A 26,793-nucleotide genomic window follows, 5' to 3' on the forward strand; every position below is an offset into this window, starting at 1 on the left:
ACCCTTCAGTTCAGTTCTGTTCTGTTCTGACCTGTGAATAAACAAGAGCTGTTTGAAGAATCACTGTGTCGTCTGATATGTTCACCCACAACTTAACACGTTCTTAACCTGAAACTGTTCTTAACCTGAAGCACCACTTTAGCTAATGGGCCTCCTGCTGCCGCTGTGCCGCTGGAGCCCAATTTCTGTTCTTATCCTGAAGCAAAGTTCTTAACATGAAGCACTAATTCTGGGTTAGCGGAGTGTGTAACCTAAAGCGTATGTAACCTGAAGCGTATGGAACCTGAGGTACCACTGTACACAAACAGAAGTTCCCAGCATACTGAGCTGGAGTGTAATAATAATAATAATAATAATAATAATAATAATAATAATAATAATTTATTATTTATACCCCGCCCATCTGGCTGGGCCTCCCCAGCCACTCTGGGCGGCTTCCATAGAAACAAAAAATACAGTAAAATATCACACGTTAAAAACTTCCCTGAACAGGGCTGCCTTAAGATGTCTTCTGAAGGTCAGGTTGCTGTTTATCGCTTTGACATCTGCTGGAAGGGCGTTCCACAGGACAGGCGCCACTACCGAGAAGGCCCTCTGCCTGGTTCCCTGTAGCTTTGCTTCTCGCAATGAGGGAACCGCCAGAAGGCCCTCGGTGCTGGACCTCAGCATCCGGGCAGAATGATGGGGGTGGAGATGCTCCTTCAGGTATACATGTGTAAACAGACATGTGACACACAACAATCATGCCTGTTTCTTAAGGTGGAACAGAACATCCCAACAGTCCTGTCCCACCCTCTCCCTGCTTCTGCTGTTGTGCTCACACTGCTGCCAGCCCTGCCACCACAACTCACCTGCAGCTGCACCTGTGCTGCCGCCATGATCCAGCTGCTGCTGCAAGGGTACAGCAATGAGGGCACAGCAGCAGCGGTGAGGGCAATGGCACTTTGTGGGTGGCACACGCAAAGCCCCAGCAGGGCTGTCACCTGCACAACAGTGGTGGCAAGGAGGGGGTCAGATCTGCCACCCAAGGCAAATAGCTTCACCTCGCCTCATGCACAATAAAGAGGATAATACCACGTACCACCCTGAGCTTCCCAGAGTGAGAATATAATATGAAACATGCTAAAATTAATCATGTAAAAGGGCACCCAAGCGTAGTTCATTTATTAAAATTTATTTGCCAATATGTTTGTATTGTCATTGATGCTGCTTTATGAATTGGTCTTATGTACACTGAAGCTTTTCGATGTATTGTCTCTGCTTTTTAAATTGCTTCATAGTGGCTCTCCTGCCGCCATTGCCCACTTGTCCAAGACTCTCTCTCCCAAGAATACAAAACTTGCGGCTCTCTAGATGTTGCTGGACTCCTACTCCCATCACCTCAAGCCAGCATGGACAATTATCAGGGGTAATGGGAATTGTAGTCCAACAAATTATGCAGGACAACAAGTTCCCCATCTCTGATCTATCCAGTACACTGACTGACTGTTGCCTGCAAATAAGGAAGTTTCAGAATGACTGTAGAACGAATGGCTGTGCTTTCCTGCAGGTGCAGAGAGGTCAATCCCAGGATTAAACCAACACATGACTGACTGAACCGTGATGTGATCCATTACAAGAGATTTGCTGAACTGCCCAATTGGTGTGTTCCATTTTCTCAAGCCATTTAAAACAAGTGACAAATCTGATTGCTCCTTTCCTCAGACACTCAGGGCATAGCCCACGCAGGAAATTGTAGACATCTTCTCACACACATCTTGTCATTTCTGGATAAAGAAGCAAGGCCTTCAAACTGACAGTCCTTTGGATTTGCCGTTTTTCCTCCCTTGGATGTCCTTGGGATTAAAGAAACAAGGGATAGTGAATACATTAAATCCAGATTAAGTTTAGCTGGATGCAGCGAGGCCATCAACAGGGAAGAGCAACACATGAAAGCAAGAAAGAGGTGAGAGTTTCTGTTTTAATTTCACCCTCCTGACCTAATAGGAATTCTTCAGCCTGCCTTGGTTTGCTAGCCACACATATTTGAAATATATTCCTGGCCATGGCTTTCTGTTAGGTTAGGCCTAACTGACCTTTGGGAGATGGTCTTCAAGAGGAAAGGGGAGATACAGTGTGTGAAGCAAGGGACCATCAATCTCTTACAGAGCCAAATCCTGGATCAAAGTCCATGTAAATAGCTTTTTAAAGAGAGATTTGAGGAAAGGATGTATTTATTTATAAGGTGTTTTTTTAATAAATAAAAATCTGCACTTCACTGTAAGGTCCCAGGATAGATTACAACTGTATAATAAACAGGTATACTCACTGCACTTGGGGGTGGAGTAGCTTAGAGAAGAGCTGAGTAAGAGGCAACATGATACAAGTATATAAAGAATTGTGCATGGCATGGAGGAGGTGGACAGAGAAAAGCTGTTCCCTTTTAACGCTAGAGCTCACAGGCTTCCAATGAAGATGAATGCTGAAAGATTCAGGGCAGACAAAATAAAACTACTACTTCACCTGGGTCACAGTTAAACTACAGAGCTCACCCCTATGAGAAGCAGCAATGGCCACCAACTCTGATGGCTTTAAAAATGGATTTGACAGAGAAATGGGCTATCAATGACTGCTCGCCTTCATGGCTATGATCTTCCTCCACACTGGAGGCAGTAATTCTTCTGAATAGCAATTGCTGGAAACTTCAGGAGGTGAGACTGCTGCTGTGCTCAGGTGACTGATGCCCTGCTTGCATGTCTGCCACAGGCATCTGACTGTGGTGGACTAGATGGGGCACTAGCGTGATCTAGCAGGAGTGTTCTTATGTTCTCATGTGTGTGGAAGGATTGAGAGAGCACCATTCAGTTCTGCTATTCAAAACAAAATTGTGGAGTCCAAAATCTTTGATTTTAAGCATGTGTTTTGTACTGGGTTCTGTTGATAGATCCTGGGATCTTAGTTAAAATCTAAAGTCTGCTATTTATTTATTTTAAGCCATCAACCTGCCCTATACTGAAGTACGCACATAGCCACCAGTAAAGCATCCCCCCCCCCCATTTTTTAAAGGGAAGAAAATCTTACAACAGGATTGTTGCTTTGATATTTTTCTTCAAGGGCGGCGGGGGAAAGCCAGAGACTCACCCTGTCCCTGTTCATCTCTGTGGTTTGCTGGAGTATGTTTCACCTCTTCTCTTACTGCTGGTCTTGGCTGCAGGCTATCCAAGAGCCAATGAGGTAAATCTGGAGAGCAAGGATATCTGGTGCCCTGTGGGACTGGTGGGGAAGAAGGCTAGGAAGTCAGTGGTAGGTGAAGGCAAAGCCAGTTATAGATGGAGCCACAGGCTGAGCTAACCAACTCTGTCCCCATCCTCATTCCTATGGATTTCTACAAGGGTAACATACTAAGGAGGATGAAAGTAACATGTGGTGGCAGCCCCACGACTAGTTGTTGGAATCCTGGAAGTCAAGCCCCAAGTTTGAGGAAAGTACTCTTTGGTGAGAGAACAGCAGCGATTTAACGTCACAACGAAAAGCGTTGACTTCTGCATGTGGAACTGGGAGATGGCACAATCTTGTTCTTTTCCTCAGACAGCAAATGTCTTGCTCTGGTCCTGCTTTTAGCCTCAATATCTTTTTCCTTTTTCTTTTTCTTTTAAGGAACTGCTGCATTTAGCGCCTAAGCAAGCAGAGCATTCTGGGTAACGAGAGACTCACCATACATCTCTCTCCCAGCTTTATACGACCACTGAATTCTGGTTTGTTTGCATAGTGCCAAACAAAGGTTGCTAAGGCAATAAGCTGAAGCCCTGCTGGTTGCCAAGTGATGCACTTCGTGCTTCCATCCACTTCTGTTCCAAGTACTGTATATGTTGCCTTTTCAACTAGGCCTGCGCCCCACAAAAAATCACTATAGCAACACAGAAGGCCTGCACTATGCTACTACGCATGCCACATTTTCACAAAGAGAGGGGATGAGTATGCCATGTTCCCTCAGAATGGCAATGCAATGATGAGGAAATATTTGCTCTGATTCATTTTTGCCTGCCGTTCTTAAACAGAGAACTCCTCCACCTGTTGTGGGGTGGGGGTGGGGGAAGAGGAGAGAAATAAAACAGACCCTTCACATCACTGGTAATTCTCCTCACAAAACGATGGCTTGTAAACATTTTTTGGAAGAATTATTGGTCCCACTGTGGAGAGCTTCAACGCCAAAGTACTCATTACAATAATTACATTTTTGAAGCAGCATGCTTAGGACTTGCCATGCATCTTTCTTAACAAAAAATAGCAGCCATAGGGATGGAGAGGAAGGGTGGAATGTGTGCACAAAGCAGTTGTGTGTTTTTTTAAAGGTGTTTCCATGCAATAGTTTCTCACAATGTCCCTCTGCAACAAAATAGTTTCTCACAGGGTCCCCTGCAACAAAATGTCATCCAAAGGCCAGCCCATGCTTTTTAAACATTTCATCTGGATTTCACTTTACTATGGGAACTCTAATCCTCCCTCCCTGCAAAGGTGTTACCAGATTGCATCTTTACATGACCCTTCTTTTTCCCATCAGGAAAGTGACCATCCTTGTCCTTGGCCTAGACAGCGCAGGAAAAAGTTCCCTCGTGAAAGAAATCCAGAGAGGTGAGTTGCTGAGCAGAACTTAATGTCAGCTAAGCTTTCCAGCTCTTCCACTCCTGAACCTGAACTCAGTGCCTAGTAGAGCTGACAGGAGTGTCTCTAAAGGCTCATCCACACTTAACCTTTGCTCTGAGTTTATAGGTCCATGCTTTCCAGGTCTGTGTCTGAGTATTCTGTTCCGTTCTGGTGCTTTCCCAAGGAAAACTCATGTTTTACCACCAAATCGGAGCAAGCAGCAATCCATTTGCTCTGATTCAGCAGTAAAACATGCTGGGACATAGACCTGGGAGGCCCAGACTTGTGCCTAGAGATGCGGTGCAAAAGGAAGTGAGAATGAGTCCTCAGCCTGTGCTGAAGGCCTTTCTTTCATATAACATTCCTCAGCCAGTCTTACATAGTTTAGTTCTAGGAGACTAGCTGTCAGGTAGACCTGAGTCTCAGCATCAACCTATAACCCTTGTTGCTGATTTCAGCTGCCTATGAGCCCTGTACGCACTGGCTGACCTGACACATTACTCTGTACAACCGTCACTTAAATAGTAAAGCTCTATTATTCCCTTAATTCCCAATGTTTGGGCTGTGAGTACCATTGCTCAAACTGCCAAAATGGCAATACCTATGGCCAAGAGAGTAGTATCAGTAGGCTTGGGGAAACCCCAAAGTTTGCAAAACAACAGAAAACTGGGAGACTATCAAAACAATATAATAAGGACTTGGGCTGCATACATACTGAAATATACTCAGAGTCGCAAAGTGATTTCATGCTCTTTATTCAGCTCATAGTGGTGAGGAGGAATGAATGAAAGTCCCCTCAAGGTATCTGCTTTATATACATTATTTACACAATGGGCTGCACATGATTGGCTAATTCCGGAATTCTACTGTAAGCCAATCAGGTTGTGGATTCACTTCTATCTGGAGCATGATTGGGTGGTTCCTGCCAACCAATCATATTGCTGCATTGTTCTAGGACCAATCTGACTGCTGCATTCTGAATCCTATTGTTCTAGGACCAATCAGACTGCTGCAGTTTGGATCCTATTCAACTCAGTACATAACACCCCTCCCCTCTAAGTTCCAGTCCTGCCCGGGAGGTCGCATTCATAGTCCTCGAGGTACGCCGGTGGCCTACGTGTGCGTTGAGGCCTGGGGTGTTCCCTGGTCCGGGGTTCAGGTTCTGGCTCATGTTCCAAGGATGCTGGCTGTGATGGGCCTGTCTGGTCTGGTGCAACCGGCTCGCTCAGTCGTGGTTCTGGTTCCGGTGTCCTTTTGGCTTCGCGGGTCCTCTCTGTATTTACTGATTCTGCCTCTCCTGCTGGCCCCTCCTGCTCTATGGGCCTCACTGCCCCTCCGTTCCCTTGGGACTCCTCTGACCTTTCCTCCTCCTGGTTTTCTCCCGGGAATCGTCGCCGTATCTGGTCGCAGTGGCGGCGCCAGCATTGCCCCCCATCCGTTAGCACCTCGTACGACACGGGACCAGTGACCCTGGTGACTGTGGCGGGTACCCATGCTGGGCCTGCCCCAAAATTCTTTGCGTACACTGGGTCCTGGGCCTCGAAGGTCCGGGGGTTCCTGCCTTCCCCCACCACTACCTCATCCTGAGCTCTATCGGGGTGAAGGCGGTCCAATCTGATTGCAAGGCGCCGACCCATTAGTAGTTCAGCGGGGCTCCGGCCAGTCGTTGAGCTGGGGGTGCTGTGTTGTGCTAGGAGGAATGTGGCAAGGCGGTACTCCCAATCCCCTTGCGTCATGCGGCGAAGGGTGTCCTTGGTGGTCCGCACCATGCGTTCTGCTTGGCCATTGGTGGCAGGGTGGAATGGCGCCGAACGGATGTGGCGGATGGCGTTCTGCGCTGTGAAGGTTTGGAATTCTCCTGACGTAAATGCAGTCCCGTTGTCTGAGACGAGAGTGTCAGGGAGCCCGTGGGTTGCAAACAGCCTGCGTAGTACCCGGATGGCTGCGGACGTAGAAGTGGACGGTACCAGTGCGACTTCCAGCCATTTGGTGTAGGAGTCCACCACTATGAAGAATGTTTTCCCCTGAAAGGGGCCAGCGAAGTCCACATGCAGGCGTGACCATGGTGCTCGGGCGGACTCCCAGGACTGGACTGGGGCCCTTGGGGGATCTGGGCGGGATTCTTGGCAGGCCTGGCAGTGTTTGACCCAGGCCTCTATCTCTCCGTCGATCCCCGGCCACCACACATAACTCCTGGCAAGGGCCTTCATTCTTACTACCCCTGGGTGTGTCTCGTGTAGGGCTGTGAGGACCCTTTTGCGGAGGGGCTGGGGAACAACGACCCTGCTTCCCCATAACAGGCACCCCTTGTGGGCCGACAGTTCATGTTTGCGGGTTGTGTAGCCGGCGAATTCTGGCCCGGGGCTGCTGCTGGGCCATCCCCTCCACACCCAGTCCAGGACGCGGGAGATGACCCTATCTTTCTTGGAATGGTGTGCAACTTCTTGTGCCTGAATGGGGCGGTCGGGAAGCAGCTCCAGGCTCATAACCTCTTGTGCAGGTGCTGGGTCGGGGCCTGTTTCCGGTAGTGGTAGCCTGCTGAGGGCGTCCGCATGGCCCATCGCCTTCCCAGGGCGGTGAATCAGTGCATACTGGTAGCTGGCAAGGAAAATTGACCACCTGAGGACACGAGGAGACAGCACTTGGGGGGTCTGCTTTTCGGAGGCAAACAAGCCAAGCAAGGGCTTGTGGTCAGTCACCACGGTGAAGGGCCGCCCGTACAAGAAATCATGGAATTTTTTTACTCCCTTCACGATTGCCAGACCCTCCTTGTTGATTTGCGAGTAGTTCCGCTCGGTTGCGTTGAGTGTCTGGGAAAAGTATGCCACCGGTACCTCTCTTCCATCCGGGAGTTGGTGTCCCAGGACAGCGCCAATGCCATAGGGTGAGGCGTCGCATGCTAGCACCACCGGCAGCCTCTCGTCGAAGTGTGCCAAGACCGAGTTTGAGACAAGCAAGCCCTTGACTGCCTGGAATGCGGCCTCCTGGCGCTGGCCCCACACCCAAGGGGCCCGCTTGTCCAGGAGTCTGTGTAGGGGCTCCGCTACCGCCGCCTTGTGGGGAAGGAAGGAATGGTAAAAGTTCAATAGTCCCAAGAAGGCCTGAAGTTCAGTCTTGTTCTTGGGCGCTGGGGCATCACAAATGGCCCGTACCTTGTCCCCAGTCGGGTGGACCCCTTCTGCGTCCACCATAAATCCCAGAAAGTCCACCTGAGGCACTCCTAGTAGACATTTTTCCCGCTTCACCTTGAGACCCGCCGTCTGGAAACGGTGCAGAACGGTGCGGAGGCGGTCCTCAAACTCCTCTGGTGTGGGCCCGGCAATCAACACATCATCGAAGAAGGGGGTGACGCCAGGAATCCCTTTAAGGAGAGAGTCCATTAGATTCTGGAATATGCCTGGTGCCACGCTGACACCGAATTGCAGCCGCTTTACCCTGAAAGCTCCTCTGTGCGTCACAATCGTCTGTGCCTCTGCTGTGGCCTCATCTACTGGCAGTTGTTGATATGCTTGGGCCAAGTCCAGCTTGCCAAAAATTTTCGACCCAGCCAGGGTGGCAAGGACATGGCTGACCACTGGCACTGGGTATGCATGGGCCGTGAGGGCCTTGTTTATGGTACATTTGTAGTCTGCGCAGATGCGGACCGAACCATTCGGCTTGACGGGTGTGACGATTGGGGTTTCCCAGGGGGCATTAGGCACCGGCTCCAGCACGCCTTGCTCCACGAGTCGGTCCAATTCCTCGTCTATACGGGGTTTCAGGGCGAACGGGACCCGGCGGGCCTTGAGCCTGACTGGTCGTACTGCGGGGTCAAGCTGTAGAGCAATGGGGGGGCCCGTATACTGTCCCAATTTCCCATCAAAAACCCCCGGAAATTCCTTGCATATGGCGTCCACGTCCACTTGTAAGCTCGTGTGGTTCACCCCGGTGACGGCTAGCCCCAGTGGTCCAAACCATGCCAATCCCAGTAAGCTAATGTAGGGGCCCTTGACCACAAGCAAGTCCAGTTGCCGCGTCCGCCCTCGGTATTGCACCCTGAAGGTCCCCACCCCCATTGTGGGGACCTTACGTTTCTGGAAGTCCCGGAGGGTGAATGGGGCCGGCCTGAGTTTGGGACCCCCAGTAGGACACAGTTTCCTTAAGGTCCTTGCCGAGATTATGGATAGAGTTGAACCCGTGTCTAGCTCCATGCGGCATGGGGCCCCCTCTATCTGTACCTCTACATAAATTTTCTCTACGTTGGGGTGGGGCAACTGGTATACCTGGAAGTCCGTGAGCTCCGTCGAGTTGCCTTGGTGTGTTGGGCCCCGGGACCTGGGGCTCTTGGATTGGTCATCTGATGCCTGGCGTCGGGTGGGCCGAGCTCGACACACCCGGGCGATGTGTCCCAATTTTCTGCACTGCCTGCACTCTGCGTTGCGGAAACGGCAGGTCCTCCTCTCGTGACTGTCTCCACAGCTTGCGCAGTTCCCTGCTTCTCGTCGAGGCAGCTGTGGTATGTGGGCTGCTTGAGTGCGCTGCTGTACTCGGTGCACCTCCTCCCTGTTGGATCCTGAGTCGTCGGTGAGGTCTTCGTGGTGGACCCTCGGTTGGGACGGCTGGCTCGGCCGTGCCTCTTGCGTCGACCTCTCGGCAGCTTCCGTTGCCAGGGCCTCCTCCAGAGCGACCTGGAACGTTAGGTCCTTCTTAGCGTAGAGGCGTCGTTGCAGCTTCTCATCCTTCAGGCCACCGACGAGGCGGTCACGAAGCATGTTCTCCAGCTCTGAGAAGTTGCAGAACCGGGCAGCTTGGCGGAGAGAGGTCACAAACCCAGTTATGGTTTCCCCAGGGGCTTGCCGCTTTGCATAGAAGGCATTTCGACGAGCCACCACAGAGGGCTGTGGCGAAAAGTGCCCCTTCAGCTGTTCCATTATTGTTTTGTATGGAACAGTAGCGACGTCTTCGGGTGCAAGGAGAGCCCGGGCGATTTCAAACGTCTCCTCTCCGCAGACGCTGAAGAATATCGCCCTCTTCTTGGCGTCTTCTTCATCGGTGACCCCTTTGGCTTCTAGGAGGAAGGTGAAACGGGAGGCATACGCTTCCCAGTCTCCAGATGCTGGGTTGAACGGCGAGAAGCTGCTGTCGGTTGCCATTCTGAGTTCCTTGTGTCCCGGAGCTGAAGCCTGGATACACGGTGCGAGGCAGCGGTGCGGCAGGTGGCGGTGCTGCGGTGCTGTGTGTGGCAGTCAGCTCAGCGGGATCCCACCTTCGTCGCCAGTGAAATATACTCAGAGTCGCAAAGTGATTTCATGCTCTTTATTCAGCTCATAGTGGTGAGGAGGAATGAATGAAAGTCCCCTCAAGGTATCTGCTTTATATACATTATTTACACAATGGGCTGCACATGATTGGCTAATTCCGGAATTCTACTGTAAGCCAATCAGGTTGTGGATTCACTTCTATCTGGAGCATGATTGGGTGGTTCCTGCCAACCAATCATATTGCTGCATTGTTCTAGGACCAATCTGACTGCTGCATTCTGAATCCTATTGTTCTAGGACCAATCAGACTGCTGCAGTTTGGATCCTATTCAACTCAGTACATAACACATACCATACATTTAAAGCACACAAACAAAAATATTGGGACCTGTGGTTATCCCCTCACAGAGGTACAATTTCCAGCAAACTACAGTTCCCAGTATTGTTTGGGGGAATAAATGTGCTTTAAATGCTTACTTATTCAAACCTTTATTAGGCATTATACAAACAAAACGATAAAAGAAAAAGTAACATATAAAAGCCTTGAGATATATACAGAAAGGCAGCAGTTGGCTACATACATATATATTTATATACATATAAAATCAGTGGTTTTCCTTGTTAACCTGCTCCTTGGAGGACTGCTACCAAAAACTCGGCTACCCCCGCCGTTACCCTTTGGTCAACGTCGGATAGGCAGAATCCCACACATTCACCTTGTTGGGGCTCCAGACCACCCAAAAGAGGGGACAGCACGCGTTGACGGAGCGTACTGTACAATGGGCACTGAAAGAGAATGTGCTCTACCGTGTCCGGGACATTCATAAAACATCTGCAGAATCTCTTGTTTCTAGGGATGTTTTGATATCTTCCCCTGACAAATGCTGAGGGAAAAACATTCAAACGGGCCAGCATAAAAGCCCTACGTTGGGCTGGAATTATTAATTTGGTGACGTAATTGGCTCTGCTATCTAAGATATTTAAATCATAGAATATGGGCGAACAAATTTTGTTTACAGCTGCCATAATATTTTGCCTCTCGACATCCTTTAGTCTAGTTAGGATATTATGGAAAATGTATTGCTCATTAGAATTGTACAGGGGCTCCAGCTCGATGCCTAAAGATTCAATCTTTTTTTCGAGGTACTGATACCATCTTGATTTGTAGGAGTCTTTGAGCAAATCAGCGAGCAGACTTGATGGAGGGCAGCGAAAATGGCAGCGTAACCAGTACTTTATTGAGGTGGACCAGGCCCAATATTCCATTGTGTGTATGCCTATTTCTGCACACATTGTTTCATATTTGGTCACAGCTGGGAGTCCAAGAATACGTCTCAGAAAGCTGGAGTGAATCTTTTTTAAATCACTATTATATGCTTGGACCCATAGCGGTATTCCATAGAATATCTGGGATTGCACTTTTGTTTGGAATATCTGATTGGCCGCAGGAATAAATTGATTGCCTTTCTGATAATAAAAACGGGTAACTGCTGATGAGGTGCACTTTGCCTGTTTTATGGCATTTGTGCGATGATTTGCCCACCCTAAATTGCTCTGGAATAAGATTCCCAGATACCTATAGATTTTCACTTGTTGGATTTCCTGCCCTCTTATTTTCCATTTCTCTAATTTCCAACCATTCGAGAAGACCAAAATTTTTGTCTTCTCGTAATTTATAGAGAGCTTGTTACATTCGCAGTAAAGGATCAGAGAAGATATAAGACGTTTCAGACCCAAGCTCGTTAATGATAGTAGAACAGCATCGTCTGCGTATAATAACAGAGAAACTGGTTTCTGATTAAGTTTAGGGGCATGTGATTCTATTTTTTGAAGGTGATCTGGCAAGTCTGATAAAAATAAATTAAATAGGAAGGGGGCAAGAATACACCCTTGTTTTACCCCTTTCGAGTTTGGGATGTCTGATGAAAGGTGACCTTTGGTGTTAAGTTTGACTTGACAGATATTGGAAGAGTATAAATTTTTTATTAGGATCAATAAGCGCTGATCAATTTTTAATTCTGCGAGTTTCCTCCACAGCTTTGGGCGGTCAATTGAGTCAAATGCACCACGAAAATCTACAAAAGCAGCAAATATCTTAGATTGCCTTTGAGATCTGTATTTTTCAACCAAATGCATAAGTATAAGGCAGTGGTCTAATGTAGAGCAACCTTTGGAGAAACCTATTTGTTCTTTCCCTGGTAAATTTAGATTTTTCATCCAGGTAAGGAGTTTAGATAAAAGGTGCTTAGCGTAGATTTTCCCTATCACTGATAATAGGCTTATCGGTCTATAATTCCTTGGTTCTTTTGGGTCGCCATTTTTAAAGATTGGGATAATTATTGATCTTAACCATATCTCAGGTATGATCCCATGTTTATCTATGAGAGTAAACAATTGAGCTAAGGGTTCTGCCCACCAATCTATATAGGTCTTAAATAATTCTATTGGTAGACCGTCTGGCCCAGGAGATTTCCCCGATTTGAAATTTTTAACTATCTCTCTAATTTCCTCTTCTTCTACCCTTGGCCACTCCTGGAGTTTATTGATTTTATTTTTAGTGGTTTCATTTCCTTTAAGTTCACTGTGTAGATTGTTAAATACAGATGTAAAATATTGGGACCATTTGGATTCTGCAATTGGTGGTAGAGTTAGTTGATTTTCGGCTTTCAATCCTCCGTACACTAGGTTCCAGAACGCTTTGTTATTTTTGCTCTGAATTGAGTCAAGTAATTGTAGCCATTTTTGGGTTGCATATTTCTGTTTCTTTTCGGCCAGAATGTAATGATATTTTCTTTTTTCATCAAGATAAGAGGGCTCTAGTTTAGTGCGATTATTTTTAAATGTTTGGCGCAGTTTTCTTTTTAGCTGGAAACATTCATCATCAAACCAAGGGCTAGCGCTATGTTTAAGTACCCAAACTTTAGGTGGAGTACTAAGTTCTACGAACATTTGGAAGATTTCATTATAAATTTTCGGAATATCGCTGTAGGAATTAGTGGTCTTTAAGTTGGATAATACTTGTTTTCTCAGGTTGGCTGTAAGTTTTTGCCCCACTACTGCACTCATTTCCTGGGACCATTTTAATTGGGTCATTTGTTTGTATTGAGAGGGTTCTATAATATTGTGCTTGGTTATTTTGGTTTCATCCTTTAAGTTAATAGACAACAATAATGGCTGATGGTCGCTTTCAGTACGCGTTCCGATTTTGAGGTCCATGATCGAATTTATAATATTATAAGGGACAAGAATATAGTCGATGACACTGCATCCTCGGGGGGAGAAGTATGTAAACTCCCCGCTTCTATCGCCTTTTGTTGAACCGTTCACAATCTGTAAATTAAAGTTGTTACATAATTCAAGTAGGCGTAAGCCTTCGTTGTTTACAACCCTATCTCTGGAGAATCGTCCTATTTTCAGGGCATGTGCGATATCATTGTCAGTATTCCAATTTAGTTTGCTACATAGTTGTTCATTGTTGGTTCCCACTCTGGCATTAAAATCACCTGCTATTATCAATGAGGCATTTGGGTATTTAGCGGTCAAATTTTCTATATAAAAGGTTAGTTGTGACCAATTTTCACTGTTGCTGTTGTTTTTGGATGGGGGGATATAGACATTTACAAGTAGCAAAGTATCTTCTTTTTGGGTTAAAAGTAGGGCTTGTGCAAGTGGCAAGCATTTTTCTAGCTGCTTGATTTCAAACCCTAAGTTGTCTTTGATCATACAACAGAACCCTGCTTTCGGCCGGCCCTTCGTGTTTGTTTTCAATGCGGGTTTCGTATAGGAGGAGAATCCATTGATTTTAATATCTCTAGTTGACCATGTTTCTTGTAGAAGTATTAATTCAAAATCTTTAAAGAAGTTCATTAGGTCTGGGTCTCCGTCTTTGTTTCCCCACCCTGCAATATTCCAGGACAGCAAGCGTAGAATCCGTTTTTGAGTTGGTGGCTGGTTGACAGCATTTAGTCATTCTAATTCTGTTATTGAGTCCAGCGAGGAATTTTGTCTTGTGCCGATACAGCCATTTGTCACTACTTTCGGTGGGGAACATAATGGTGGATCTTTTAGATTCTTTTTTAAAGTGCGGGAAATTAGAGTTTCCTCCCTTTCTTGATTTTCTTCCTTAGCTGTTCCTTGTTCCTGAGAGATTTCTGTGGTTGGTGGACTATTATGGACCGTAGGATTGTTTTCGGTCTCTACTTCCATTTCTTTGGTCTCGTTTGATGTTGAGTTCAATGTGTCAGGTCTGTTGGAGGTCATCTTTTGTTCGGGAATGTTAGAATCCTTTGTAGTACTTAAATAAGGGGTACCTATTTCGTTTGGGGCTAGTATTTGATATCTCAGCCAGGAATTTGTGGTCTCATTACTGGAGTTTTTCCTTGTCATTTCATATTTTAAAGGAGGCTGGATTTGAAGCTCTGCATCTATACATTTAAAAGTTCCATTAGTAGCTCTCTTTTTGACTATGCATTTTGGGGAGAGGGTTGATAGGTGTGAGGTTTGATTGTGTATTGTTTCTACTGCATTTTGTTGACCTTGTTGGTGAATTTCGATCAATTTGGCCTGTAGTTTCGTCAGTTTACTGAGTATGCTTATTTGTTCTTTATCTGGTAGGTTGGTAAAGTTACTCAGCAGATCTTCTTCTTCTGGGACTGTCCAGTCTGTTGTGTCAAGGGCGAGGCTGTTAATTGATGCTACAATCGCATGGTTTGGGAGCTTGGATTTTTCTTGCGTGATTTCCCGGGTATCTGGCAGCGGTTTCTCCCATCTACTGGGTTCTTCCACGGGAGTAGGGCAGATGTCGGCTTCTGTTGGAATGGCCTTGTTCATCTTGTTCTGAGTGTATGCTGACTGTCAAGGGAATATAATGGGAAACAGAGCTTGAGTGGGCAAATACAATGGTGTATCCTAGAGGAAGGAGCTGAACAGGAATGCTTCACTGTGCAACATTTTATATCAGGCCCTCCTTGCAACTTCCTATATTTTTTCTGGAAATTAGAGGAAAGCTCCTGTGGTGTATGAGCTTACCTGTATTTTTACTTGAGACTGATGCCCGTTGTTGTTGTTTCGTTTGCTCTTGCTACTTTTGTTTGCAGTCCTCTCCTGTGAAGTGCTTCCCATCACGAAGCCAAACCAGACGGCACTCAGGGTGGACAGGTTTGAGGTGTCCCTCATTGACCTGCCTGGTGGACAGCAGTCCTTGGGAACCTGGAGGGACCAATACAGCACTGCACATGGGATTATCTTTGTGCTTGACTCCAGCGATGTGGCAAGGATGGAAGAGGCCAAGAAGACTCTCTCCCGTGTTCTGGGGCACCCCAAAGTTTCAGGAAAGCCTCTGTTACTGTGAGATACTGATTCTCCTGGCATCTTCCTTCCTTCCTTTGTACCCTGTGGTGAATGAATGGGTGTAAAACAGGGGTGGAGATTTCTCTCCCCTCTCCTCTCCCCCCTCCCCTGTTTTATTAGACCCACTAGGATTCCTCTTTGGGACGCGAGTGGTGCTGTGGGTTAAACCACAGAGCCTAGGACTTGCCGATCAGAAGGTCGGTGGTTCGAATCCCCGTGATGGGGTGAGCTCCCGTTGCTCAGTCCCTGCTCCTGCCAACCTAGCAGTTCGAAAGCACGTCAAAGTGCAAGTAGATAAATAGGTACCGCTCTGGCGGGAAGGTAAATGGCGTTTCCATGTGCTGCTCTGGTTCGCCAGAAGTGGCTTAGTCATGCTGGCCACATGACCCGGAAGCTGTACACCGGCTCCCTCAGCCAATAAAGCGAGATGAGCGCCCCAACCCCAGAGTCGGTCACGACTGGACCTAATGGTCAGGGGTCCCTTTACCTAGGATTCCTCTTTAGGCCCATGAGGCCATTTCAGCTACCTCCACCTGCCATAAACTTGACATTATATATGACATCAGATGCTGGGCATGTTATATCCACTGACATGAAAGAGAGGTTGCAGGCAGAACTGATCCGAGGCAACTACAAAGTGCCACAGAGAGCAGTAAAGGGAGTGGTTTTATACCTTCCAAGTCATGATCAGATCCACAAGCCAGTTTACATGGGAAACGATGTATCTCCAAGCCATCTCAATAAGCCTACACTCAGCCCACTTCTGTGATCAGTGAAAAGTTCCAGGGGCCAGGTTTTAGTTCCCTTTTGAAGGAAGCCACTGGAGGCTCATTGGTGTTTTGTCATATCTGTGTTTATCTACAAACACACAGAGAGAGAGCATAGTTGGAGGTGCAGGTTAAATGCTCCAAAAGCCCATGACTCCCATAGTAGGTCTTACGGGAAACAGGTGCTGCTCCCTACAGCCACATACTGTTACCTTACAGAGTTCTGGAGCTCCTCCAGATATTTACTGACCATTCATCCTGGTTTGCTTGCACAAGCTATTGTGGAGGGTGTACAGTGTCCACTCTTTCTTGAGCATCCATTCTAATTTGTTTGATGAGGCAGAGATACAACAAATAGCATTCATCCTGATTTGGGTGTGGGATGTTTATATGTCTTCTTCCCACTAATAATTTGTTTATCCCACACCTTTCATGCCTTCCCCCATGACTTTCCTGACTAAAAAAGGTCACCCCTTTCCTTTCTTTTCTTTTCTTTTTTTTAAATGGATTTATTGTACTACAGCAACAGAGTGCTTTAATCTACTTTAATTGTGCAGACCTAATTTGCTACTATGTGCTTTAATCCTTCCCACAAAATAATGACAGTCTGGAGCAGGGATCAGCAAACTTTTCCAGCAGGGGGCCACTCCACTGTCCCTGAGACCTTGTGGGGGGCTGGACTATATTTTTTTGGGGGGGTGAACGAATTCGTATGCCCCACAAATAACCCAGAGATGCATTTTAAATAAAAGGACACATTCTACTCATGTCAAAACACGCTGATTCCCGGACCATCCGCGGGCCAGATTTAGAAGGTGATTGGGCTGGATCCGGCCCCCAGGCCTTAGTTTGCCTACCCATGGTCTGGAAGCAGGGATAGACAGTTTAGCACTTTCCTAACTCTTTTCCTAACAAGAAAGGGTAAATCGGGATGAGTCATCTCTGACCATCACTTCATCTTTTTGGGCCCTCTTAGCACCCATGGAATAACACTGGCAAAATATCAAAGTTATTAGTAGTCTTTTATCAAGCCTAAAGTCACATCAACACCATACCTTTAAAGCACATAGCTTCCCCCCAAAAAAAACAATCCTGGGAACTGTAGTTTGTTAAGTGTGCTGGGCATGGTAGCTCAGTGAGGGGTAAACTTCAGTTCCCAGAATTCCTTTGAGGAAGTCATGTGCTTTAAATGTGTGTTAAATGTGCTTTAAGCATGTGAATCTGCCCATTCAATACTGCATAGTAGACCTGGTGCCCTGCAGATGTTGTTGGACTTCGGGTTAGAGCATAAATTTGATTCAGCACACATTTAAAGCTTTAAAGCTCAGTTTATCAAGTTTGCTCTTTCTAAAACAATATGTGAACAAAAACACAGCAATTATTCGTAATCCATTCTTACCCAAATTTTGTGATGCATTTCTCCAAACAAACAATGTTTACAAAAATGCATATATAAGGGGAAAGCGTGCATAAAAATGGAGATATTGTGGGGAGGGGGAGCATACAAAATAGAGTTATATTATTAGGATAAATTTTCACTGATGGATGTAAAATTGGAAAAAGGAGAAACTGAGAAGTAGACAGAACCTTTCACCTTTGTACTACAACTCCCACTAGCCACAGCCAGCATGGCCAATGGACAGCAGTTATGGGACATGTAGTCTAACAACATCTGAATGGCCAAAGGTTCCCTATTGCTTTTTTAAATGGTATAGTTACAACAGTGAGTGTGCTGTTTGCTAATGGAATCTTGCCTTTCCGTCTGTTCTGTTTTCAAAATTCTATGTGAATGGTTCAAGGCTGGCAAACAAGCAGGACAAACTGGATGCTCTCTTGCCCTGTGAGATCATTGAGTGCCTGTCTCTGGAAAAGTTGGTGAATGAAAACAAGTCGTTGTGTCGAATTGTAAGTAAAATGATACCCTCTTTACACAGGTTGGCTATTCTTCACAAGGGCTGGAAAGGAAGTCTCCCTTTTGTCCACTCTGCCCTTCATGATGATCATTTCCATGGAGTTTGTACAGACTGTTACTTCCTCTTGTTCAGATTACATATCCCATTTTAATTCTTGCCCAATGGAATTGAGGAAATTGGGTCAGAGAGATCTGGACAGGAAGTCCTTGCAGTCAGAGATGATGGGAGTTGTAGTCCCACAACACCTGGAATAATGGAGGCTGGTGGCCATTAGGACTGGTAAGACACCAGTCGGCAGACTCAGAAGCCATGACAGATGGAGCCAAATAATTCTAGTTTTGCCCACATCCAGATCCCTGTGATTGCACAAAGGCAACCAGAAGACTAAAAAGGGTAGAGATAACAGCCAGTGACCCCCCCCCCCTGCACAGGTTGTAAGAAGGCAAGCAGGTAGGAGTTAACTGAGAGCAAGCGGACACCTCCTCTTGCCTCCTGGGTGGGTTGGCCCTGGAACTCAGCACTATCTTAGCAGTATCTAGCTCACATAAGGTCTAGTTTGCTCCTACCTTCGGGCAGGAGATACAGAAGTATAGTCAGCCGCACCAACAGGTTAAAGGACAGTTTTTATCCGTGGGCTGTTGGGCTGCTGAATGGGAGAAAAAAAATAGTGGTGCAATTGACTTCCGACAAGCACACAGAGCGCGAACAAGACTGAGTGTGGGGGGTGGGGCTTGTTTAATTTCACTGCACACAGGTGGTGTAGTGACAATAAAGTTTTATTTATTTTTTTATTTTTATTTTTATTTACTTAACAACTCCTGATGCATAGAAAACATATTGATGGTTGTTTGGCAGAAAGTGGCTTCTTGCAGCAAGCTGGTTCATCTACAGTACATCAATTTCCCTTGTCATTTAGCAGGTTTTGCATTGCACCAGGAAATGTCTCCCCTTTGCTTGCTGGTCTCAACATGCCACCAGAGAGAGCCTGCCAGAGTTTCTTGTAACAGACCTCCCATAGGTATTATGGTTATGTTGTTGGCATCCATCTGCCAACTCACAAACTCCTCCACTTTCTTTGCCTTGAATGGGAGAGCTGGGTTTTCAGACTGGCTGTCCTCTACCTTCATCTTACAGGAACCATGTTCGGCTTCCAAAAGGCTTCCCAAAATCCAATGCTGGACCATCGTTCAAGGGCTACATTGGCTATTGCGTACAATTGCCACCAACTACAGTGTACTGTGTGGTCGCATCCAGGAAGACAGTCCTGAACAGCAAGTGTCACTAGAGCAGGAGGTATCCAAGAAAGTACAGAAATCCAGGAACAGGACATCAGAAGCCAGGTTCCTCCTTCTTCCTGCAAGCCTATGCTGCGTGTAATGCCTACTCTTAAGATCTTAGAGGGAGTTGGACCATAGCTCAGTGCTGGAGCATCTTGCTTTACATGCTGAAGGTCCTAGGTTCAATCCCCATCATTTCTATATAAGGGTGGGGGAAGATTTCTTGTATGAAATCCTGGAGGGCCGCTGCTGGTCAACATTGACAATATGGAGGTAGATTTGCCAATCGTTTGACTCAGTACTGTATGAAGCAGCTTACATTTTATGTTCCTAGAATGCATATGGGAGGGGCGCAGAATGGTGAGAAACGAAAACAAAGGTCAGTTTATAAGAAGATTGCTTAGTACAGGGTGGTGAAGAGAGAGAAGGGGAAAGAGCAAGGTGATGAAAAGCTGAACAGAGAACAAGCTGGCAAAAGGGGAAAAGACAAGAAGGGAACAATTAGAGCGGAAACTGAAGCAGGAGTCAACAACATGGCACCCAAGGTTCCAATAGGACCCTTGAGGTCTTACCTTGGGGCCAACGAAACCTTTGTGTCCCCCCCACACACTGCCCTCTTGGTCATAAGGTAAAGAGAGTGCTTGCCTATTTCTTCTTTTAAAAGTACATAGAGATTAAGAAGGAAGTTGACAGAGTGGTGCTCTTTCCCACTTCCTTTTTCAGCTGTATGTGGTCTTCAAAGCTCAGCTTAATTCTATTGGATCTGGTTTTTACCCAGATTCCTTGGTAAAATGAAGTGTGTGCCCACAGACCTAAAAAGTAGAGCAAATGGGACAAGCTGAAAGACCAGAGACAGAAATTACTGCCCAAACAGCAGCAATTACTTGACATTGGCTGAGGCTGAGAAACTGAGGGTGAGAAGCAGTGAGGCCACATCGACACCATATATTTAACACAAATTTAAAGCACATCACCTTCTCCTGAAGAATCCTAGGAACTGTCATTTGTTAAAGGTGCTGGAATGTAGTTATGTAAACTACAACTCCCAGGGTTATTTGAGGGAACCCATGTGTTTCTAAAGTGCTTTAAATACATAGTAGGGATTGCACCTGATTTGCTCAAGGGTCGACCAGTAGATCTGCAGTTGAATAGAGACCAAGTTCTCCAAAAACTACATTTATTTGTTGTACCACATAGACATAGAAGATGGCAGAGCTGTTTTTAGCACCACTGCTTAGTTTCAAAGTTGAAGGAATAGAATAATATGTACATATGTGTATCTTTTGAATAATTTATTACATCTGCTTTTAGGGAGTCACTGGCCAGAAAAGAGTGCGGCCAAGGAGGAAATGCCAAGATGGAGGAAAAGAAACCCACAAAGCTGCCCCAGAATATCCCCTCCCAGGTAACTGGCGATTCTGCTATATTTTGTCTGCCAGGAATTTTACACTTTTAAAGATGCAGTGTTTCATAAAATTAATTAGTGGCATAATGGGCAGGTTTAGACATCACGGTAAACCACAGTTAATTATTTACCACACGTGAACCATTTGCACCCAGTTTGCTCCTTGCTAGCACTGGGGAGAAACAGATCACAATTCCTGCCTTAGCATTACATCTGAGCCAGAAATCATGGGTCGTTTCACTCAAACAAACTCATGATCAGGAAGTCAAGAACAATCCATGTGTGGGCAATGGGGATGCAAAAAGGCATTATTTTCTGTTCCATTCCACCTTGCATTCATTTCAGCAGCTCATCTTCCATCAAAATTGCTGTTGCTTATCTCACTGTCTGCCGTGGCAAAACTACATAATTTATGTGATTTATGTAATTAATTCCACAAATTACGTAAATTATGTTGTCATCATGCTATTCCACCGCATTCATTTCAATGCAAAGGAAATGCAATGCAAATGTGGGAGGGGGGTACGTAATCAATTATGTATTGTTTGCAGGCTCAAAGCAGCAGCAACAGTGAATGCCAATTGTATTTGCTGTTCTGGACATGAGACGAATACAGTGGTACCTCGGGTTATATACACTTCAGGTTACATACGCTTCAGGCTCCACTAACAGACTCCGCTAACCCAGAAATAGTACCTCGGGTTAAGAACTTTGCTTCAGGATGAGAACAGAAATCGTGCTCCAGCAGCGCAGCGGCAGCGGGAGGCCCCATTAGCTAAAGTGGTGCTTCAGGTTAAGAACAGTTTCAGGTTAAGAACGGACCTCCGGAACGAATTAAGTACGTAACCAGAGGTACCACTGTAGGTGAACATTGGCAGTTTCCATTTTCATTGGAATTCTCCAGCATCCCTAGCGCGCAGGGCCATAGTTCAATGGCACAGAACCTTCTTTCCAGGCAGAAACGCCCAGGTTCAATCCTTGGCATTTACAAGTTGGCCAGTGCAACTTATAATTCCTTCTTGAAAGTGTGAAAGGCTGCTGCCAGTCCGTTACTGAGCTAGATGGACCAATTGTTTGGCTCAGTTATACAGCTTCCTATGTTCCTGACATTTTCTGTGCCACGTTTTCTGAAAGCATTCCCAGAGACAGGGCTTTTTCTCACACGCACGCACTTTGTTTCTGCTCAGCAGGAAGAAATGCCGGTGGCCTCCAAGAAAAAGAAAGGGAAATTAAAGCTGAAGGTGAAGAAGAAAGGTTTGGTGCAGTCGGAGAATACCTTGACAGAAGATGACAGTGCAAAAGCAGCAGGAAGTGGGAGCAAAGTGGGAGGTGTCACTGTCTGCCGTCCCAGCAACAAGGTTGCCCAAGAGAACCCCAGAGTTCTGGAAACAGCTGCACCCCCAGCAGGTAAACATAGATTTCTTAGAAACATGAGAGAAACGCTAGAAGCATGACGATGAAGAAGAAGTAGCAGTATTATATTTCCATCCCACCTTTCTTCCAAAGAGCTTGAGGTGGCACAGGTAGTGCTCACCCTCTCCATTTTATCCTCACACCAATCCTGTGAGGTAGGTTAGGGTTGAGAGACAGCGACTGGCCCAAGATCACTTCAGTGAGCTTCAGGGTTGAGTGAGTCTCTGTAGAACTTCCTCAGAGTGCGCTGTCAGCTGCAAACAACATCTCGCAGGTAAAGATCTGCCGTGCTTTCATCTTGGCATGGACAGGCCTCCATCACTCTTGAACAGAAGTCCACACTGTCCTCAGCTGAGCTGAAGGCATTGGAGAGCAACAGGAAGAAGAATATGCCAAAGAGAGTCAAGGTGAGAACACAGCCCTGTTTCACACCACCTTTTATAGGGAAGGTGGACAAGGATGAACCATCATGCTGTCACTGGGGGGGAAACAAAATCTCATTTCTCAATCAGATTGTTCCTCCAATTTTAGGGCCAGATCTTCTGTTGCCATTTGTAGCATTTGAATGTCCACCTGGTTGTTTAGTTCTAGGTTTAGCTCTAGTGCTTTTATTAGTCCAGTCTGCAATTTGCCCAGATAGATATTTAAATTTCTGTTTGAAAGCTCTGCCCGATCTGAGACAGGAGCTTTCCTTATCTTGCTTATGTAGTAGTCTGATTCTTTGTCTTCCTCCACGGTTGTTTGCATTTTCATGCCTTTTTGTGTTCTCATTCCTCCCTTGACCATCTCTGAATCTGAGGCCTGAAAGAAGGATTCGTCAATTTCTTCTTCAATACTGAGTCTTGCTTACTTCTTTTTTGGACCCTGGAGTCTGTGTGGCTTTAGTCTGCCAGAGCAGGAATAAAGTTTTAGAATTGTATGTGTCTTCTCTGCATCAAAGTAGTCCTTAGGCAATTAGACAGTAAACTATGCTGCCATTTAGCTCCTTGGCTAGCCATGCTCCCCAAACGCTGGTGAATTTTCATGAGGATTCCTTTAAAAAAATATGTGTGTAAATGCTACATATATGCAGAGAACTGAATTTATGATTGGAAAAATGAGAGATTGAGAGAACCACTACTGACAGATCCTTCTGTCCCTGCTAGTTACTATGATGTGGCTCTGAAATCAGGTTCGAGTCTGTAGCACAAATATGGGATTCTGGTTAATTCTGTCCTCCTGAACCAGTACCTATAGATCAAACCATAGTTTACTGTGGCTTGCAAACCAGAGAATTTATTCCATTCCCCCCCTCCCTACTTCTTTTTTTTCAGGACAAAGCACAAAGAAGAAAAATAAAAGACTGAAAAATAAAGTCAAATCTCAGGAATCATCACAGACCCAGCCAAACGAGCACCTATCAAGCACTTTTGGTACATCTTACTCAGCTAGGAAAGGGGTTTGTGGGAAGAGTTGCAAAATATCAAGGATACTCATTAAAGCAACAAATAAGTTTGATTAGCTTTGGGGGGAAACAAAAGCTCTGTGTATTTTAGGGTCTTGAGCCAGATTGTGGGCAAATGTGAAGTCCTGTGGCAATGCTTCTATACTGAGGTGGAAGCAGGATTAGGCAAAATTGCATACAAAACAAGTGTATAAGGGAGAATTTCTCACTAAAATGCTGAAAAATGTTCGTGAGGACTTGCCACGTTATGTAGAAATGTGGATAAATAAATTTTCAAGGCTAGAAAAATTATAAACTGAGAGAACCCAGCTTTTACATATTTGCCCATTCCTACTTTAGACTAACCATTTACTTAGCTGTCTTGTTCATCCTTGGGTGGATAACCAGGGTATGCATCTTCTTAAATAATTGTCAGATTTATATGATCCCACCTGTTGAGGTACCTGTTGTTGTTGGCATTCATCTGTCTTGAGAGGCACTGGTGTGCACCTCTGGGGATGAAGCCAGACCACTGTATTAGCAGTGTCTCCCCAGGGCACAAGCCTGGGCAGTGTGGAGGTCCTAGGATCCCCAGAGGACAAGACCCTCCCTCTCAGCCTCCCTGATGTAGTCCAAAGGAAAGCAGAGAAATACATTTGGCACCTGCTTGGGTGCAAGAGTTGCTGGAAGGAGGCGGACAAAGGGCCATCTAGCTGCCTTAGGGACTCCACTTTTGATTTGTGTAGGACTAGAGGTCTTGTTATTTCCTTTGTATGTATAACAGTTAAGAAAAAGTACCATATTTGTTGCTCTATAAGACTCACTTTTTCCCTCCTAAAAGGTAAGGGGAAATGTGTGTGCGTCTTATGGAGCGAATGCAGGCTGCGCAGCTATCCCAGAAGCCAGAACAGCAAGAGGGATTGCTGCTTTCACTGCGCAGTGATCCCTCTTGCTGTTCTGGCTTCTGAGATTCAGAATATTTTTTTTCTTGTTTTCCTCCTCCAAAAACTAGGTGCGTCTTGTGGTCTGGTGCGTCTTATAGAGCGAAAAATACGGTAATTAGATCAGCCCAGGGTGACTGTGTCTTACTTTACACAGGATGGTCCCCTGTCTGAAGGGCTGGCTGTCTGCTTCAAAATTCTTTAAAGTTAAAGAACCATAAAAAGGGAGAACTTCCAGAGGCCAGTGAAGTTTCCCATCAACAGTTAGCAGCAGGATTGCAGACTGAGCAGGTCTCCTGGTCACAATCTTCCCCACTTTGTGCAAATGTATGTCCTCTTTTTTCCTCTTTCTGGCAATCTGTAAGTGGTCACCCTGTTTCATCCATGGCTCCTTCTTCCACAGATTTGTATCGGAGAGCCATGCTGGCTCTGAAAATGCAGCCACAGGGCCGGAAGCCACAGTCTACAAGCACTCCCTAAATGAGGTGCTCCACACTTTCCCTTGGGACTGGGGATTCAAAGTGGTACTAAGAGAATTGAAGAAACTGCAGCAGCAAAGCCAAACCTGATTCTGAGGTATTCCAAGCTCATCTCTGCAAGATGTTGCAAGGTGTTTAAAGGGGCAGGTGTTAGCATACAGTTGGTAGTCGACGGAAAGAGCCCTCCCCAAATGGAAAGCTAGGGAGCTTCCTGCCTGTCGCTGTTTTCGAGGGGGTTCAATCACATACTGTCAAAGTAAAGTTGTACAATTATAAGAGGTCTTCCGCAACAAATCCGCTTCCCTCAAAACACTGAACTTCTTTTGCAATAAGGAAAGGGAAAGGCACCGGAATGTGTGGGATAATGCTAGTTTTGACACAAGGATCGTCTTAACTTCGTGGAAGCAAATCCTCATTAAATAGCCAATGGCAGCTAATTTCCCTGCAATGAAATCAGGATGAATGCTCTACTAACAAGGCAACTGGAGGCATCCCTGGTCTCAGAAGTAGAAGAGTGGGGTGCCTTCAGAACTCCTCCAAGTCATTTTGCTACCTGAGGCAGAAAACAAGATGGTGTGTCCACCGCCCCCTATTCTACACAAGAAGCCGAACAAGACTGGTGGTTGAATCTCTGACTTTAGCACTGGCAACAGAACAGCATCTCCACCATGCCTGAAAGTAGCAGACTTGCCTAGGGAGCACATTGTAGGCCACATGTGCGCACAGCTCCCCAGAATCTTGCTGCTGTTCCCTGCCTCCCAGCATTTCCTGCCTGAGCTGGTTTCCTCATTCTGCCTAATAGCTGAGTTGGCCCTGGGTGGCTCTGGGGCAGTGATGGAGAAGTGAAATATACTCGGAGTCGAGAAGAACCTTTTTTATTTCTTTGATGGCTAATTTTTCATGAGCCACATGCCAGCAGTGGGAAGAGCCATTGCAAAAGGTGGGTGGAGGCGGGCCACTCCACTCTCTCTCTCTCTCTCTCTCTCTCTCTCTCTCTCACACACACACACACACACACACACACTTATTTACACCCACACACAAATACAATTTTGCATTCATACACATGAACACATTATACCCACATGCATCTATTCTCACATACAGTGGTACCTCAGGTTACATACGCTTCAGGTTACATACGCTTCAGGTTACAGACTCCACTAACCCAGAAATATTACCTCAGGTTAAGAACTTTGCTTCAGGATGAGAACAGAAATCGCGCGGCGGTGGTGCGGTGGCAGCGGGAGGCCCCATTAGCTAAAGTGGTGCTTCAGGTTAAGAACAGTTTCAGGTTAAGAACAGACCTCCAGAACGAATTAAGTTCTTAACTTGAGGTACCACTGTATAACATACACACATTCAATACTTCTCTCCCTGTCTCCCAGACACTTCTGTGAAATTAGAATTCAATAAGATTTGGGCTGTGTACACATCAAATTTTAAAGAGCATTCTGTGCACAGCAAGTGCAGACGTTTTCCAAATTGTCACACAACATCATACATATCCAACACATGTTCTGAAGTTATTCTCCACTTCTTCTCATTCTTATTTGAGGAAATGCAATATAAATTTGCATCACTCCATTGTGTAGACATCAGGAAGCACATTGTGTGACTACCTAGTTGTTGGATGGTTTCACAATTGTTCAGGTGTGGAAAGCAGATATGGTCACATTACTTCTGGAAGCAGTAACAATCTTTCGAAGGCTAGTTGAGGGGAGGGAATGTCAGTGAAACAATTCATATCCATCCCATCACACCATGACGACTGATGTGCATGGCATGAACCAGCATAAGTCTACCTGAAATTGACATTAAAGCACAAATGTGGAGATGAGTTTACATAAATGCTCACTGAGTAAAACTCAGTTAAAAATGGCTTTTGTACACTTTAAACCAGCAGTGTGTGCATATGCCTTCCTGCCTCATCCTATGAAGAGGGAGAGTTTGCAGGCATCAT

The 26,793-nt window shown here is 45.9% G+C and overlaps 1 protein-coding gene and 1 long non-coding RNA gene across 2 annotated transcripts; one reads left to right on the plus strand and one right to left on the minus strand.

Annotated features, from left to right (window-relative positions):
- Positions 1–1,158: 1,158 nt before the first annotated feature.
- On the minus strand, positions 1,159–4,110 carry LOC310754357. Its single transcript, XR_014543745.1, has 2 exons — positions 3,694–4,110; positions 1,159–1,835 (listed from the first exon to the last, which is right to left on the minus strand). It is a non-coding gene; the product is annotated as an uncharacterized lncRNA (long non-coding RNA).
- On the plus strand, positions 1,848–25,728 carry ARL13A (ARF like GTPase 13A). The gene is made up of 11 exons (XM_083596059.1): positions 1,848–1,945; positions 2,060–2,172; positions 3,094–3,213; positions 4,541–4,611; positions 14,960–15,209; positions 17,779–17,884; positions 19,027–19,232; positions 20,481–20,574; positions 21,762–21,981; positions 23,301–23,399; positions 24,755–25,728. Coding segments are annotated over exons 2-11 (1,245 nt in total). The 5' UTR covers positions 1,848–1,945; positions 2,060–2,170; the 3' UTR covers positions 24,832–25,728.
- The last annotated feature ends 1,065 nt before the right edge of the window (positions 25,729–26,793 follow it).

The sequence above is a fragment of the Podarcis filfolensis genome (assembly GCF_964270895.1).
Source record: "Podarcis filfolensis genome assembly, chromosome: Z".
NCBI classification, from domain to species: Eukaryota; Metazoa; Chordata; class Lepidosauria; order Squamata; family Lacertidae; genus Podarcis; species Podarcis filfolensis.